Below are 18684 nucleotides of genomic sequence, written 5' to 3'. Positions count from 1 at the left end.
TGTAGCTCTCTGTCACCTTTGGGATAAGGCCCAAACTCTTTAGCCAGGCTCAGTAAACCATTCATGGGCTGACTGCAGCCTCAGTGAGCGGCATTATCCTCTCCGCTCCTACCTCGGGGAACACTATATACCAGCGATACAGTGCACAGCTGAGCATGCTCCATCTCTCCACCTGCCTCTGCCCTTGGATGCTCTGGTGCTTCCTGCCAGAACACCCACATGCGCCTTCCTCAGTCAGCCGGTCACTTCCATCTTTAAGACATCTGACGCCATCAGCCCCTCTCCTACAGTGAAATTAGCTAACCCCCCAACACTTCCTCAGGGGCTTCCCTCGTGGCTCAGTGGTAAAGAACCCCCTGCCAATGCAGGAGATGTGGGTTCGATCCCTGGGTCGGGAAGATCCCTTGGAGTGGGGCATGGCAACCTACTTTTGTATTCTTGCCTGGAGAATCCCATGGACAGTGGACCCTGGTGAGCTACAATCCATGGGGTCGCAGAAGAGTCAGACATGACTTAGTGACTAAACAACAACAACACTTCCCTAGTAAAGATCTTGTCATCCTGCTGGCAACAGTCTCCTCCGAGGCTGGCCTCTCCCTGGACTGGGAGCCCCCTATCCAGAAGGGCACACTACCTTATCCCTGCCGCCTGGTCTCAAATCATCGCATCAGGACTCACTGAATGTGCACAGTTTGCTCGCTGACAGGTGCTTTCAGACGCGTTCCCTCGTCTCTGCCCTGAGAGAAAAACTTTCTCCAGGTTACCCGGCGCCAAGGTTAGCGAGCTGTAGGGGCTTTGGAGGGTGTTCAAGCTCTGCAAACCTCTCCTGGCAGCACCTCATCACCGCCCCCCACCACCACACACGCACATGTGCCTGGGCCACCAGGTGACGACGATGCTCCGATTTAGGAGAAGGGCTCACGGAAGTCTTGGCACACGGTGAAGATCACAAAACTAGCAAGTGCTGGATCCACTTCCCCTTACTCTATTTAACGAACTTTAAAATTGGTTGAACTAGGCTGTGTCACACTAATACAATCTCACCATCAGTCTTCTCATCTGCAAAATGGGCCCATGCCATGGAACTGGAAAGGGGGTTTTGAGGGATAAACAAGGCCCATGTTTCCCAAATGGTGGTCCTAAGACCAGCATCGAAATTCCCTCAATGTGACTGTTATAAATGCAGATCCTGGGTCTCAACAAAGGGAAAAAGAGGAGGGGGGATCTAGAAATCTGATTTTTAAACAATGCTTGTTATCTGATGTGCAGCCAAGTCTGGGGACTCTGAAATTGCAAGGAAAAGCCTGACATGTGGTAGGTGCTAGAAAAATGTTAACATCATGGTATAGCACGGGCAGCACGAAGACACAGATTGCTGTGTGCCCTTGAGTAAGTCACTCGACCTCTCAGAGCCTGTTTCCTAGTTAGTAAAATGGCTCAAAACCAGAAACTGCCACCTCCCAGGGTTCTGGTGAGGATGATCTAAATAAATACACTTCTTGTTGCCACCTGCCCCACCAGTCCCATCAGCTTCAAACTAGCCCCCAGTTTGCCTCCTTTTGCTGTCTCCATTTACCCCCAGGGACCATTTCCTCCAGCCCAGAGTGGTACACCAGCCTAACAGCACCCAGTCAGCCCTCCTCGATCCACTCCCCACACAGAGGCGTGAATCAGACTGTGTCACGCCCCGCTCAGGATGCCCCTACGGCCTCTCATCACCACTGGGATAAAATCCAAACCTTTCAGGCCCTGCACATTATGGCCGCTGACTGCTTCTCCTTCTCCCACGGGAGTCGAGCTGACCCATCCAAGCTAAAGGAGACCTTGCGCAATTCCCTATTCACTTTATTATTGATAGTAACTCCGCCTGTTTCCTTTACTACCTGAATTAAGGTGCGGGATGTTTCTGTTTCTTTGCATCATTGTTTGCTGTCCTCTTTCCCATCAGACGTCAGCTGCAGGAGGAGAGGGCCGCGCCTCTCTTGCTAACCATAATACACTTAGATCTAGCACGTCGCCGGGCATTCGGTGGACGCAGCATAAATACTGAATGAAGGGATGAGTGGAACAGTTCAGCACCACCCCCAGCACTGAAGATGCAGCAAACGTAGTTCTCTCCTCCTCCTCCTGCCTGTGCTCCCTGCCTCTGTCCCCGGAGCCTTCAGGTAAAGGACAATTCCCATACCCGGGAGAGGAGGGCCAGCAGTGCCCAATGTCATCGCTGCTTTATTTGATTAGCTCTGACTCCGGCATCTGGGACACGTGTGCTGGGAGCCAAAGCAACTGTACCCTGACCTCTGGTCCACGCGATCCCATCCTTATAACGATTTCCATGACAACGGCCACAGAAAGCCAAGGCTGTGAATTCCCTTTGATAGGAGCCGGATGCAGAGACGGGGAAGAAGGACTTGCAGAAGAATGAAGCTCTTTGATTCAGCGCAAGGCGCCTTCATTAAATACCACTATTTTCCAAGAACACACGTTTTAACCCTGCAGAGGGAGATTTCTCATAAATACTTTAAAAAAAAAAGAAAAACAGAAAAGGAGAAGAAACCACCGCAGTTCCTTTTCAAGAACATTCACCTCTGGGGTGAGGGGGGCTGGATGGCACCAGGAATATTTTGATGGAAGATGGGCTGAACACAGGGCCCCCTGCCAAAGGGGGCTGCATGAACCCGAGATGCCTGAGAGATGGCTGAGTGCTCGGACATCCTGCCCGCCTGACAGAGGTGGCTCAGGTCCTCCATCCGCCTGGTCACTCACACAGACAGGAATAGGCAGGGTGAGGCAAAAGAACTCCCAGATTCTGCGCGTGGACTCATGAGCCCTGGATTTTAATTCCAACCCTGCCACCCTCCTGCTGTTACCTTGGGTACACTGCTTCGCACCTCCAGACAGAACCTTCCCATCTGTAAAATGGGCACAGTACCACTTGCCTCCCCCAGGGATACTACCAGGATCGAGAGAGGACACATTCAAGCACAGGTGATTCTAATGTTCTGCCATAGCTGTGAAGAAAATGACTGACCAATCGTCCGGGTTTCTCTGGGACTGAGGGCTTGCCCAGGACATGGGACTTCCAGCGCTAACTTTGAGGACAGTCCACGCCCATCACGTCTCCGGAGGTGGTCGGCTCCCTCTTGGCCTCGCCTCCCATCCACCTCCAGTTCTCCTCTGAGGGAGCCAGGGACGGTGGGGTCTGGAAACCTGGGTTTAAATCCTGACTCTGCAACATCTAGCTGTGACTCAGTGGGTCACATCCCCCCCTGCCACCCTGTCCCCTTGCTTGTGAATGGAGGTGATGATGCTCACATAGGATTTCCATTATCAGCACTATCTGTTTCATACTCAGCTCTGCTGGTCACCACGCATGCGCACACGCAGGCAGACACAGACACACACAGGCACGAAGATGTGCTATACTCGCCATTCTGCCCCAGGGTCCTGATCTGTCCAAGGCCTCCAAACTCATTGGCTTCAGCCACAAAGAAGGGAACAGGCTCCCCAGTCATTTATAAACCCCGGTCCTCATGTATCACATCTGCATGGCCCCCCAGCCCTCCCATGCCCCCCACCTCTCCCCAGGTCTGTGAAAGTCAGAGGTCAGGGCTGCGTCCGTGTCCACATCTGGGCAGTGTCCACACTGTCCCCTTGCTGGCTGCAGTGCCCTCCCCACCCAGCTCTGAGAGGCCCATGACGCCCACCTGGCTCTGCACCTTCTCCAGCTCCTCCTTGCTGACCGACGTCTTGCCGTCCTCCATGGTCCCCAGCAGGAGCTGCACGTCTGACAGCAGTGCGTGAGTCCTCCTGAGGTCCCTCCGAAGACGCTTCTCCACGTCAAAGTCCCGATGGCCGATCTGGAAGCCAAGGGAAGGCTCCTGTGAGCTAAGATGGCAAAGCAGTGGCCACAGTCCAAGTTCTCTGGAAACAGGCTCCCTGAGTTCAGAACCTGCCTCCACCACTCATACTGTGGACCGTGGACAAGGCCTTTCTCCTTCCCAGGCCTCAGCCTTCTCGCCTGTGAAACAGCAGTGGCAGGGACCACACAGGGCCGCTTTGGAAATTAGGTGCCTGGTCCAGGGCACGACTCACAGCAAAGGCACAACAGTCTGAGCCGCTGTCATGACTGTTTCACACCCTGGGATGATCCAAGCCATCCTGGCTCATAACGTGAACCAGAGCATCACCTTGTGAGAGCCAGCGTGTCAGGTGAGACCCTCTGCTGACAGAAGCCAGGACAGCAGTCCCCCTCCAGGGGCAGAGACTGGGCAATCCAGGAGGGGCACTGCCAGCAGCATGATGAGTGGCGCTAATCGGAGTGCTGGCTTTATGAACTGATGAGAATTCCGTGCTCTGTACAGGTGGGGCGAGGTGTGCGTCTGTGTGTGCAGGTCACACATCGGTAAGTGGTGTTAGAAACAGCTGTGCTGCTCTGCAAGGCCTAGACGATGCATTTCTGCCCCTCGAGCTGGTCTCTTTGGCTAGTATAAAGACAGACCCGGGACTTCCCTGGAGGTCCAGTGGCTAAGACTCTGCGCTCCCAATGCAGAGACCCCAGATTTGGTCCCTGGTCAGGGAAATAGATCCCACATGCCATGATGAAGACTGAAGATCTGGCACAGCCAAATAAACAAATAGATATTTAAAAAATAAAAATAAAGTCACACAAATTAAAAGAAAAAAAAAAGGCCATTTTCTGCAGAGGAACCTTGCCCAGAGGCAAGCACATTCTGTCACCCAGGATCCTGTCCTCCAAAGGACCAGTAGTCAAGTGGCCCCTGAAGAAGCCGCAGCCTGGACTCTGCACCAGGAGGGCGGATTAGATTCCTTGACAACTCCCAGTTGCCAACAACACAGGCTGAGACAAACCAAGGGAGGTGAAGAAACACACAGGGGCCTGATGAAATTCCAACAGCCCACAGTCTCCCCTAGAAACAGAACAGTGACTTCAAAAGCATTGGGGCTAATGTCTCTGAAAGAAACTAAAGCCCCGTTCTCTGCAGGAGACCAGAGGAAAGAACATGGCAGCATTGTTGAGGGGTGTTTAAAGAAAATGGGGTGTATGTTCGTCCTCCGTGGGACCCAGTTTCTCCACCCCTGGATACCTGTGCCTCCACACCAAGTACAGCCAATGCCTAGGGTGTTAAAATGCCCCAGGGTATTTTAGATTTAGAATGAAGTGGCCCAGGCTTGAAACCCTGGTTCACCACTTGTTGGACGTGGAATTCAGGCCAAGTCATGCTGCCTCTCTGAACCTGAGTATTTGTAAAGGAAGAGATTAAAAAAAGAAAAAAAAAAAACCTCTGTCCTCCTTGTTGAGATAAGACAGGGATCAGACATGATAATGAATCGAAAAGTACTTTGTACGCTGCCTAACGCTTTACAAATATCAAAGATTATGAGTGTTGTCTGATGACCTAGAATGTATTCCTCTAGACTTTACATGACTATTATTTTACCACCAGTTTTGAATTCTTTGAAAAATGAGTTGATTCTTAGAATACAGCCTCTTAGTTCTCAGATACATTGCTTTGTTAAGTTTAAAATGCTGATATATAGAGCCGAGCAGCTGAGGACTGGGCATTCGTTGTTCCAGGCCCTTTGTCACATATTACCACATTTTACTCCCATGATAGTCTCTTTATAGTGACATTATTATTCTTGCCTTTATTAAAATAGCAATAGCTTATACTTAAGAGGGTTTGCTAAGTGTCAGGCACTGTTCTAAACACATCTGAACACACAGAGTCCACGTGGTGAATCTATGGGGTGTGAAGTACTATGATTCCCATTTTACAGATGATGAAACTGAGATTTACAACAAAAGTGAAGTCACTTGCCCAAGATCATAAGTGGCAGAGTTAGGATATGAACCCAGTTTTACTGACTGCAAAGAGGTAATTTTAGTAAAATACACAAAGAGAGAGGTTATGTGTGGCTCTTTTTTTTTTAAAGGGTGTTACGGAGGTGCAGAGAAGTAGTCCAGCTCAGGCTGGCATGGGATTAGACAGAGTCTCAGGTAAGCAGGAGCTGGTGAGCTGAGGTACAGGAAGGACGCAGCTGAGAAACTGTCCTGAATATGCTGTGCTGGGGGATTAGCATGAGGGCAGAAAGCACAGACAGGGCAGGTGACAGGATGAGAGAGGCACTCTTGGGCCCGCTCACGCCTCGTGAGGTGTGTGGGGCACTTCAGTGGATACTGTCACAGGGAGATGGAGGCGCAGCCAATCAGCCCAAGGTCACACTGCTCCTCAGTGTCCACCGGGGATCGGAGCCCAGGCAGTCCATCATTAGAATTCAAGTCTCTACCCACTGCGCCTGGTTACACCAGACCCTGGACTTACTAACTCCAGAGCCCGGATTCTTGGCCGTGATTACGCTCAGGCAGCATGCTTTTGCACCTTTCTCATTTTTGCATCTGCCATTGCTCTGCACGCATCCTAAAGTGCTTTTCATTCTCCTGTGGGGCAGGTCGGTACCAGGGACATTCCGAGTGACTCCATTCTCACTGCCAAAAAGACTGAAAATGCTGGCACCATCTCCATTCCAGAGGGATCATTGCAAACAAAATTCACAACAAAACCTCAGACCAAGTCATCCTCCTCTTCATGATAAATTGCTACACTAGAGGAGGAGAAAAAAAAAAAGTCCCAAACTCATTAGGTTAATGGGAAATAAATGTCATTCTGCAAGTTTACATTTTGCAGCACACAGATTCAAATTTAGATAAAGCCAGCGAATAATTAACCAATAAATCTAAATGATGTTCAGTGTTGTTGTGGGAAATTCTATTCCAACCTCGATAGTCTCACCGTTTATCATAAAGCTGTTAGGGGAAGCTGTTCAATATCTGTTGACAAAGAACTCTCTAAGCACTTTTAACAAATGATCTAAATATTAGGGACAATCAAGCCACTTTACAGACAGGAAAATTGAGGCTTGGAGAGAGAATGTATGTAGCTGAAGGTTTTATAGCAAATTAATGGCAGATCTAGATTGCTTGATAACATTATGAAAAAAGACGGTTCAAAAAAGATAATTCTAGTTAGCTGAAACTTAATCATTTTTCAAGCAGCATGGTGTTAGATTTTTCTAAAAAAAAGGTTTTCAAGTAATATAGATCTTGCTTTGAATGCAGCTACACCACTGATAAGCTATTGATCTTGGGCAATGGGCTTTACCTTTTGAGCCTTACTTGTTTCATTTACATAAAGGAACAAATAGTATCTATTCCACAGACTTGCTGTGAAAATTAAAGTATGTCAGAAAAAAATTATGGACTTACCTAAAAATGTATGGGTAACTACCAAAGGAATAGAAATACGGTTTGTAGTTTTAGACCCAGCAATGGAATAAAAGGGATCATAGAAAACATTATCGATCTATCCCAAAGCAGGAAAGGGAAAAAGGAACAAGCAAAGAAAAGGAGTAATAAACCAACAAAACTATACACAAAAAAACGGAAATAATTTCAAATGCACTGATTGTTACATAAATATAAATGAATTAAATTCTCCAATGAAGAGCGGCAGATTAAAGTACTACGAGACGTTGTTAAACAGTATCCAGCTCTTTAAGGTTCACACACACACACGAAAGGTTAACAACAAAAGGATAAAAAAGAAAAAAAGATCTTGCAGGCAAACTAAAAGAAATCAAGCAAAATAAAATAAGGCAAAAGTGATTCATGGAGAAAAGAGGAACACCATAAAGGAACAACCTACAATGTGCCAAGGAAATAAAGCAATAAAATAAACTTAGATGCACTGAAAAACATAACCTCAAAATATAGAAAGAGAAAACTACTATACAGTTATAAGCGAAGTATATTTCCATTTACCATTATAATTAATCAAAGTGTAGAAAAACATTCGACTCATAATAGCCATAGAAACTACAAGATTCCTAGAAATAAATCTAACAAAGAAGTTCAGGACTTCTACAGATGAAAATAAAATACATACCAGAAGGTTATTTATTTATTATAAATTATTAATTTACAATAAGAAGTAAAATATTTATGAAAGCCACAGATATATGAAGAGATATAGCATGCTTATGATTGCAATGGTTCACTATTTAAAAAAAAAAAACTATGTCACTGGTTCCCAACTAATTTGCAAACCAATGCATTTGAAAATCCCATCAGGGTATGCTATGCAATCTCAATAAGAAGATTAAAGGATCACAAATAGATAAGAGAATTATAGAGATGAGCTGTTTACAAGTTATCAGACCCAGTCATTAAGACCACATGATGCAAGAACTGACAAATAAACCAATTAAACAGAATGGATTGCCCCCAAACACAGACATACATAAATAAAAATTGTAAAAAAAAATCACTCATGAAATAAAACAAAAGTGATTTATATCAGGAAAAAATAGATTCCTACCTCACACATACCAAAATAAAAGCTAGGTGGATTAAAGACTTAAAAGTGCCCAAAACTTTAGAACTTTTCAGAAATATGGTGAATTATCCTTATGAACTCGGGTAAGGAAAGAAATCTTAAAAGCATCGACAATAACCGGCTAATAATACTATTTAAAAAACACTTTATTAAGTAAAAAACATTATGTAGTTGTTGTTTAGCTGCTAACGAGTATCTGACTCTGGCGACCCTATGGACTATAGCCTGCCAGGCTCCTCTGTCATGGGGTTCTCCAGGCAGGAATACTGGAGTAGGTTTCCATTTCCTCCTCCAAGGGATCTTCCCGACCCAGGGATAGGACCTCTATCTCCTGCATTGATGGGCACATTCTTTACCACTGAGCCCTCAGGGAAGCCTCTAAAACATTATAAGCAAAATGAAATGCTTATCCACAGAGTAGGAGCTCCTTCCAAAATATACAACCAAAAGTGGATTAGCATCTTGGATAAGGGTCATGAATAATGAATAGAAAAAAGAGGAAGACCAAACATTTTATGGGCACAATAAAGGACAGAAATGGTATGGACCTAACACAAGCAGAAGATACTAAGAAGAGGTGGCAAGAATACACAGAACTATACAAAAAAGGTCTTAATGAACCAGGTAAACACGATGGTGTGATCACTCACCTAGAGCCAGACATCCTGGAATGTGAAGTCAAGTGGGCCTTAGGAAGCATCACTATGAACAAAGGTAGTGGAGGTGATGGAATTCCAGTTGAGCTATTTCAAATCCTGAAAGATGATGCTGTGAAAGGGCTATACTCAATATACCAGAAAATTTGGAAAACTCAGCAATGGCCACAGGACTGGAAAATGTCAGTTTTCATTCCAATCCCAAAGAAAGGCAATGCCGAAGAATTCTCAAACTATCACACAATTGCACTCATCTCACACGCAAGCAAAGTAATCCTCAAAATTCTCCAAGCCAGGCTTCAACAGTACATGAACCTAGAACTTCCAGATGTTCAAGTTGGATTTAGAAAAGGCAGAGGAACCAGAGATCAAATTGCCAACATCAGTTGGATCATTGAAAAAGTGAGAGAGTTCCAGAAAAACATCTACTTCTGCTTTATTGACTATGCCAAAGCCTTTGACTGTGTGGATCACAACAAACTGTGGAAAATTCTTCAAGAGATGGGAATACCAGACCACCTGACCTGCCTCTTGAGAAATGTGTATGCAGGTCAAGAAGCAACAGCTAGAACTGGACATAGAACAACAGACTGGTTCTAAATTGGGAAAGGAGTATGTCAAGGTTGTATATCGTTACTCTGCTTATTTAACTTAAATGCAGGGTATATTACATGAAATGCTGGGCTGGATGTAGCACTAGCTGGAATCAAGATTGCCGGGAGAAATATCAATAACCTCAGACATACAAATGATACAACCCTTATGGCAGAAAGTGAAGAGGAACTAAAGAGTCTCTTGAGGAAAGTGAAGGAGGAGAGTGAAAAAACTGGCTTAAAACTCAACATTCAAAAAACAAAGACCATGGCATCTGGTCCCATCACTTCATGGCAAATACATGGGGAAACAATGGAAACAGTGAGAGACTTTATTTTCTTGGGCTCCAAACTCACTGCAGATGGTGATTACAGCCGTGAAATTAAAAGACCCTTGCTCCTTGGAAGAAAAGCTATGACCAACCTAGACAGCATATTAAAAAGCAGAGACATTATGTTGCCAACAAGGTCCTTCTAGTTAAAGCTATGACTTTTTCAGTAACCATGTATGGATGTGAGAGTTGAACCAAAAAGAAAGCTGAGCACCAAAGAATTGATGTTTTTGAACTGTGGTGTTGGAGAAGACTCTTGAGAGTCCCTTGGACTGCAAGGAGATACAACTAGTCCACCCTAAAGGAAATCAGTCCTGAAAATTAATTGGAATGACTGAGGCTGAAGCTGAAACTCCAATACTTTGGCCACTTGATTAAAAAAACTGACTCAGTGGAAAAGACTCTGATGCTGGGAAAGATTGAAGGAGGGAGGAGAAGGGGATGACAGAGGATGAGATGGTTGGATGGCATCACCGACTCAACAAAGATGAATTTGAGCATGCTCTAGGAGTTGGTGATGGACAGGGAAGTCTGGCATGCTGCAGTCCATGGGGTTGCAAAGAGTCGAACATGACTGAGTGACTGAACTGAACTGAAACACTATAAACAGGTAACTCACATAAAGAGAAAATCTTATAATAAATATGAAAAATGCAGAATTTCACTAGTAAAGAGGGATAAGCAGTACAATTTAACACTTAGTAACTGGTAAAGATTTTCAAATGTCTGACAGTGCCATGTGCTGGGGGGATGTGGGGAAGAAAGAAAAAACTGCTGATGATGGACTTCTAGTCCAGTGGTTAAGAATCCAACTGCCAATGAGAAGACTTGAGGAGAAGTCCATGCACCGCAGTGAAAAGTAGCCCCTGTTCACTGCATCTAGAGAGATGCCGTACGTAGCCAACGAAGACCCATCACAACCAAAAATTAAATACATCAACTAATTAATTTAAATATATTTATAAAAATTGCTGGTGACAACATAAACTGCCGCTATCACTTTGAGGAACAACATGGGCAACATCTGATCATTCCAAAATGGTACATTCCTCACAGCCAGCAATTCCTTCTCTAGCTTCATACCCTGGAGAAGCTCTTCACCGCTGGGAGACATGTAAATATCCACCAATAGAAAAACAGGGGTGAAAGAAAACGAACACTGTGAGGCAGTGTAAAAGGATGGATTAGGGCTACATGTGCTAGCATGGAGGACTCTCAAAAACATAGCAGAGCGGGGGACAAAATAAGGGCAGGGGGATTATGGTCCCCGACCTCAGGAAAGCAGTCCCCTGTGGGAGGGAAGGAAGAAAAGACAGACGGGTAGAGACACGGGAGACGAGGAACAGAAACCAAGGGGCCACCAACTGTTTGGGAAATGTGCTGCTTACTTAAAAAACAGCTGAACCCCATGAAGCAGAATGTTAATTTATGTGAACCCTGTCCTCCTGGTGCACAGACATCAATTACACTGTCTGTCCCACTCTCTGTGTCTCGCTGAAACACTTAGAAGTATTTAACGTGGTAAGTTATTCAAAGGCTCCAGCGTGGTGACTCACACAGAATTAGCATTTCATTCACTGAACTTATCTTCTCTCTGCATGTAAAATTTCAGACTTTAGCAATATTTATAAAAACTTTTCTTTACTGGATTAATGCCTTTGTTTTCTCAAATGGACCATGCTGGACAGAAGGTGACCTTTTCCCAGTGATTTTCTTAATATTTATTTTTATTTATTTGGCTGCACCATGCACAGAATTGTTAATTGTGGCATTCGGGCTCTTAGCTGTGGCATGTGGACTCTAGTTCCCTGGCCCCTTGCATTTGGAGCATGGCATCTTACCCACTGGACCACCAGGGAAGTCCTCTCGCAGGGATTTCTGTCATTCCAGAATCAAATACTGGGGTGTGCTTTCTTGCACGGAAGCCAAAAGGGGGCAGAGCCTCAATGGCTGTGCACTCAGTGGCCCCAGTTTGCTTGGCTGAAAATTCAGAAAACCCAGAGAAGGAAGAATATATGGTCCTCCCCTTGATGCCCTCCACTTCCGGCTCTCACTCTCATGACGGCGGTGGCCCCGCTCTAGAATTCACTCCTTTACTCAATTAAAAACAACAACAACATAGTGAGCACCCATTTGTTCGAGGCCTGGCTGACTACTGGCAGGGGACCCGCCGCTCTCTGTGAACAAGAGGCAAGACTGGGGTGGGGGTGGTGATACTGACAGCAAGATCGTCACTAATTAAAAGACAATGAACACATTAAGCAGATACATTAAAAAAACATTCCAATGATATTTTAAAGGAAAATCATAGGAGCTGCTGGCATTTCTCTCCAATGCTGGGGCTCATGGGACAGGAGCACCGGCGGGGGAAGGAACATCCCGGGGATGGAGGAGCAGTCCCCCAGCTCTGACACCCGGCACTGGCTCTGCTCACTGCTTTCTCTACAGGGGTGCTTCTCTGTAAAGGGGGAGGCTGACTGTCCTGGAGGGACACTTGGTTGTGTCCAGAGACGCTGCTGGTTGTCATGGCCGAGGGGCGTGCTTCTGGCCTTTAGGAGGTGGAGGCCAGGGGTGCTGTTCAACAGGCTGCAACACATGAGACAGTCCCCTCGCCTCCCTCCCCCACATCGACAACAAGGAGCGATGCTGCTCCCAAAGTCAGGCCGGCAGCGCTGCCCCGAGTGCCCTGGTCTCTGGCAGGCCGGCAGTGCTGCGCCAAGTGCCCTGGTCTCCGGCGAGGGCAGCAGCCCACCAGGCTCTGCTCATCAGGAGCTCAGGGAGCCTCATCAGATCACCCAGCGCTGTGCAGACAGGAGCAGCCCAGCCCCGCTGGCCTGACTCTGTGGCCAGCAAAAGTCCGGTTCTCACGAGGGCAGCTGTGAGCACAGCGGCCGTTCAGTCACCCCACCAAAGCGAAGGCCGTCTACACGCTCACCCCGGCAGTGGCTGAAGGCAAGGCCACCGGGTCTGGCACTTGTGGCCAGACCCACTCTCTGTATTCTCAGCGGTTCTTCCAAGAACCCTGCTGTGTGAAGACCACCCCCCCACTGCCCACACACACACAGAAGGTCCCCTCTGAAGCGGCGGTGAGTGAGGACAGACAGACTGGTGGAGCAGAGGACGCCTGGGAGGAGCAGGTGGAGGCCAGCTGACAGGTCTAGCCCCGGCCGGGTCCTAAGACCCCCGCTCCCCGCCGGCCTCCCCAGGAATCAGCTCTCAACCAGCTGGGGCAGGGACTGTGCTCTCCCGACTGTCCTCTGCGGCTCCTCCTACCTGGTCGCAGAGGGTTCCGATCAAGCCTTCCAGGTCCTGCTTCTCGTGGAGGGCCACCTGCTTCTCCTCGTACTCCTGCTCCAGCTGCATTTCCAGTTGGCGGAGCTGTGGGCACAGAGGGCAGACGCGGGCATGGGACAGGAGCGCTCCATCTGGACAAACCCCCCAAGGCCAGGGTCCTCTGGAAGACGGGGCTGAAGGTGCAGAGTGCATGGCCGCTCACCCAGTTCCACAAAGGCTGACCTAGCAGCTTGGGCGGGGGGAGGAGGTATTTCTGCCGGAGAATTCGGAAGCCTAAGAGCTCAGGAGCTGGACCGCTATGGGGAGCCCCCTGGCATTCACTGTGAAATCCCCAGCCCCAGTCCTCTGCCCATTTCCTAACAGCTGTCTCCTTCCTCTGCCGTGGCCTCTCTAGAACAGGTACAAGTCTGGGCACGTGAACTTCTTAAGACTGTACAGCATCATATCCTACATGTTAAAATGCATTCATCTCTCGTATTAAATACACCTGTTGCTGTTTAGTCACTAGGTTGTGTCTGACTCTTTGCAACCCCATGGACCATAGTCCACCAGGCTCCTTTGCTCTCCAGGCGAGAATACTGGAGTAGGTTGCCATGCCCTCCTCCAGGGGATCTTCCCGACCCAGGGGTTGAACCTGTGTCTCCTGCTTGGCAGGTGTGGATTGAGCTACCTGGGAACTATAATGCAGCAAAAGTTGCATTTGAGATTATTTGGTGTCTGGACTGCAAGTCTGTCTCTCCAAAATTCCTAACACTGATATCCTAACTCGAAAGGCAAGAATATTTGATGATGAGGCCTTTGGGAGATGGTTAGGGTTAGATGAGGTTGGCAGGTGGGAGGAGCCCCCATGCCGGAATTAGTGCCCTTACAAAAAAGAACCTCATTTCCTCTCTCTTCCCTACGAGAGGACACAGTGAGAAAGCAGCCGTCTATTTGCAAGTCGGGAGTGGGGCCCTTGCCCCACACCAGATCCGCCAGCACCTTGATCTTGGGACTTTCCAGTCTCCAGAACTATGGGAAATAAACCTCTGCTCTTTGAGCCCCACTCTCCACGCCCAGCTTTGCGGAGTAGCCCAAGCTGACTAAGACTATGGCTCCGAGCGGCTCCTCTAACTTACAATCGGCTCTGATTTCTCAGCAGAGGCAGGCGCTCCCTGCTAAAGCGGACGCCCCACGGTAACCATGCTGTGCACCCCTCTTCTGCACCGGCCTCACCCCTTCCTCCTGCTCCATCCTGTGCTATCAATGGGCTTCCCTCACGGATGGGCAAACCGAGTCAGAGAGAGATCCTAAAGCAGAGACTCCTAGGTCAGCTGCTGCTGAGAACTGTCAGCATTCCGTCTGCTGGCCTGGGCCCCTCCGCCACCACCAGACAGTCAGCAGCTTTCCCACCCAGGTCACTAATGATGGATTTCCTGCCAGGGGGAGAGACAGAGCCAGCAGAGGGGTCACTGGGCGTGCAGGCAAGTGCTAGTGTCTGTCAGAGGGGAGGCACACCTTTCTCTGACCTCACTCCCCGCTTTATAAATCTGTCCATGAAGAAGCCTCAGGAGGGTCTGGGTCACGTCTCCAGCCCATCAGGGTCCTGGCTCGGGGCACTCACAACATGTTTGAGGCACCCCCTTCACCTGACGGCACGTGGGCAGGGACTGGGTTTCCACCTCCTGACCCACGGAGAGAAAAAATAAAGTCCTGATGGATGGTCATTTCAGAAGACAGTTTAAGACTTTCTTTTAAGAGTGAGAGACACAAGGCAGTCTGCTCACACCTGCTGAAAATGAAGACTGCAGAAGCTGAAACTCCTTTTGAAAAATGTACAAAATAATAAAGGCTATGTGTCAAGAGAGGCAGTTTTCTAGAGAGTATTCTGTAGAACATTTTTACATGGCAACTCTCAGCACTTTGCAATTTATAAGGCACCTACCATTCTTTGATCTTATTCTCACAATAGCATAGGGGAAGGAAATCATTTTCTCTTCTTGCTCCCATTTCACAGATGAGAAAACTGAGTCTTAGGGAAGTTAGGAGATTTACTCAAGGGCACACAGGTCTGAATGAACCTAAAATCTATGACTTTTTCAACTCCAGGAAGTTCTGGGGAGAATGTACTTGGCCCCTTGGGAAGATCTGTGTGAACACCCAGAGGGGCTGAACTGTAAAGGAGCCCCAAAAGGAGTATTTGGGGAGCAGGCCGGGCAGCAGATGCAGCGGCATCAACCACTGGGAGTGAAGAACTGCTCGGTTCTTACAGCCCGCCCCCCACCCCCCCCACCCCGAGCAGTGACGGGGTACCGAGGCAGCCCCATCAGCCCAGACGAGAGACCCATCTCCCGCCAGGGTCCTGACGCCACCACGGCCTCCTCCAGCCCTGCCCAGGATGACGCTCCTCTGGCAGGAGATGGGGAGTGCAGCGGGGGAGGAGGGGACTCTACAGGACGTCAAGTCCCTGCACCCGCCTTCTCCTGGGATGGAGCAGGCATGCCCAAGAGCAAGTCAGCCAGGGGGCTGGTTCCCAGGTGCCTCTGGGAAGGATCGGCTGTCTGGAAATCCACACACACACCAGTACTGCTTGTTAAGTTTCCAGCAAAGGATGAGGACATTACAAACTCTGAGCCATGGTTCCACACCTGTGATCTCTTGACTCTTCCCCATGACCCTGCAAGGTGGCCACTGTTATCCTATTTCACAGATGAGAGAAGTGAGGCTTATCAGCAAGGTTATGTGATTTCTCCCATGCCCCACATTTGATAGCTAACGGAGTCTGAATTCGATCCAAGCCTCTATGACTGCAAATAAACTAGCAACATCAGCTTTCCTGTGTGTCTTATAAACTGGCTCCGAGTGACCAATGGTGGATATGGAGAAAGCAGTTCAGGAAGGGCATGGAGTTTGGGTGGAGCGGAGGGTTTACGATCACCTTCCCAGGATCATACTGTTGTTGCTTTGGAAAGGTAAACATTCATACCAAGAGCCGATGAGTTCCAGCACGCACGCTCTCAGCCCTGGAGTTGGAGGTCTCTGCAGAGACCTTGTTTAGGGAACTAATATCAAGAGTCGACTATGGGAAATGGTACTCGGCCCCTTCTGGGAGATGCGCAACGTACCCAGGCTGTGAAGGGACTACAGAAGTCCTGCCCAGAGAAAGCCTGTTCAGAGAGGCTTAACCCAAAGCTCCTCAGCAATCCCGTTTTAAAGATTCACCTTATAATTCACATCAGTAAGTGCATCCATAAGGAGGTTTGTCTTAGTGTGGTTATAATAAGAGAAAATCAGAAAGTCCTAGATGTCCAATGATAAGAGACTTGCTTGTTGAGTAAACAAGACCACAGGCCTTTGGTGGAATACTTTCAAGCCTGTAAACATGCAAATTAGGTCCGCATGTACTGACAGGCGGGGAGGCCCAGAACAAACTTCAGAGGGAAAACAGCAGGCTTCAAAGCAGCACGACCCCATTTAGGTAAAATGGTATCTCTGTACACATGCTCGTGCAGGCACAGAGAAAGAAAGAACATTTAAAATAGTAATAATGATGATGTCTTAAGATTTCAAGCGCTTGCTGCCTTCTTATACACTGCTTGAAATGTCTGCAAAGAGCTTGGATAAAAATGTAAGGGACGATTTGCAAGGCAAACAAACCAGAAGGGACTGGTCCCCTTCTTGACACATATACATCCTTATCCAGGGCATCAGCCGCATGGCACTCTGGGCTCTTGGTAGAAGTCTAGAGTGATTATGCTGGACAGTTCAGAGGCTTCTGGAAGCCCCAGAATTGTAGTTATTAGGACAGGGACTTCTGCTCCAGCACCCTCGAAAGCACTTCCTGAGGAAGCTAAGCTCATCCCAGCCCCGAACTCCCCTTGTTCTAAAGATGAGGCACCCGGACTGGACCTGCCGGGACCCCAGGGCACAGCTGCGCTCACGGCTCACGGACCCGCTTCTGGCAGGACTGGCGGACGTCCTCCAGCTCCTCTTCCTTGTCCTCACGGTCCTTCTGATGCATCTGCTTCATCCGTTCAATCTCCAGCTCAAACCGTTGGCGGACCTGAGCGGGCAAGAACAGCGCATGAGGGTGACCCCCACCAACCACGTCACCCTGAGCATTTCAGCTGTGTTTCTGGACAGCATGGGTAAGAGTCAAGTTATCCCCCCCAGGCAGCCAGGGAGGTCAGAAATGGTAGATAAATGGCCCAAATGCTGCCTCTGTCCCTGCCACGGTCGTAACAGATGTCACTAATGAACTGGACTCTGTGCCACTGAGTTGAGACGTGACCTCAGAATCCTTCTCAATGCTCTTAAGATGAAGAGGTTTGTCATCCCAGGCATCAGGGAAATTTTTCTGGATGGGTGGCCAGGTGGGTGGATGAATGACAGAATACAAGTTTCCTTCTGAGAATAGGAAACCCTGGAGAGGGAGGTGACACGCCCAAGATGTAACCTTTGATTAGTTACGTTTCTCTGTAGAAAACAGCCTCCTTAAAATACACTGGTGAGAATCAGCACAATGCTTGGCACAGAAAGATTCCTTTTTCTTTCCCCATTATTTTTCAAACAGAGTAAGGACTAGCCCCTCTCTACCTGGAAGCCTGACATTACTAAGAACTGTGTTCCCATGAAAGAGAAGGGTCTTTTCAGGGAAACCCTCCAAAACCTGCTCTGTGATGTTTAAACTGTGCCGTCTTATGTACAAGAGTCTAGAACTGGAAGCACCATCATGGGAGTCAATTATAGTTTAAGAGTTTATTTCCTTTTTCTTTTTTAAAAATTACAATCAAGCTAACAGTGTATGGAAATGCTTGAAGTAACACTTGCCGCGCAGCAAGCAGGATCTTAGTTCCCCAACCAGGGATGGAACCTGCAGCCCCTGCATTGGAAGCATAGAGTCTTAACCCCCGGAGCGCCAGAAAACTCCCAAGAGTTTACTGTCTTGATTTTCATAACTGAGAGACTGACTCAAGCTCTTGCCTGTCAAGTTTTGTGGCATATTAGAATTACCTGGTGCCCTTCTATTTTTTTTTTTAAATTCAGTTCCAAGGCTTCACTCTAGACTTCTTGGGTCAGAACCTCCAGGCTACAGACCCCAAGAGCCTGTACTGGTAAGCTTTCAATGATCCGCACTCTTCCTCGCTGCGAGTCACGGAGCAGCATGGAACCTAGCACAGCAGAGGGCCAGACTGCAGGAGCAATCAGGTCCTGACCGTCTGCCCCGCACTGCCCTGCACCTCGCAGAAAGCTTTCACGAGGCCACAACTGCCTCCCCTGACATGGACATTCAGGCGAGAAAAAACAACGGTGGTCTTTTCCAATGCTGATGATACTCTCCATGATGCGGGACCATAGTGGAGAGGAAAAAGAACTGAAAGCATCAGAGCCCCGTTAAGAATTCCCGGCAGAAAGC

The 18684-nt window shown here is 48.1% G+C and overlaps 1 protein-coding gene across 1 annotated transcript in view; it reads right to left on the bottom strand.

Moving 5' to 3' along the window:
- MYO18B (myosin XVIIIB) overlaps positions 1–18684 on the bottom strand; it is a 210624-nt gene that overhangs the window by 79341 nt on the left and 112599 nt on the right. The window contains exons 31-33 of the mRNA XM_070474664.1: positions 17221–17331; positions 13269–13373; positions 3705–3857 (exon numbers count right to left, since the gene is read on the bottom strand). Coding sequence (XP_070330765.1) covers positions 3705–3857; positions 13269–13373; positions 17221–17331 — 369 coding nt within the window. The remainder of the gene's footprint in view (positions 1–3704; positions 3858–13268; positions 13374–17220; positions 17332–18684) is intronic.

The sequence above is a fragment of the Odocoileus virginianus genome, chromosome 12 (assembly GCF_023699985.2).
Source record: "Odocoileus virginianus isolate 20LAN1187 ecotype Illinois chromosome 12, Ovbor_1.2, whole genome shotgun sequence".
In the NCBI taxonomy this organism is placed as follows: Eukaryota; Metazoa; Chordata; class Mammalia; order Artiodactyla; family Cervidae; genus Odocoileus; species Odocoileus virginianus.
This window is presented reverse-complemented; position numbering and strand designations above follow the sequence as displayed.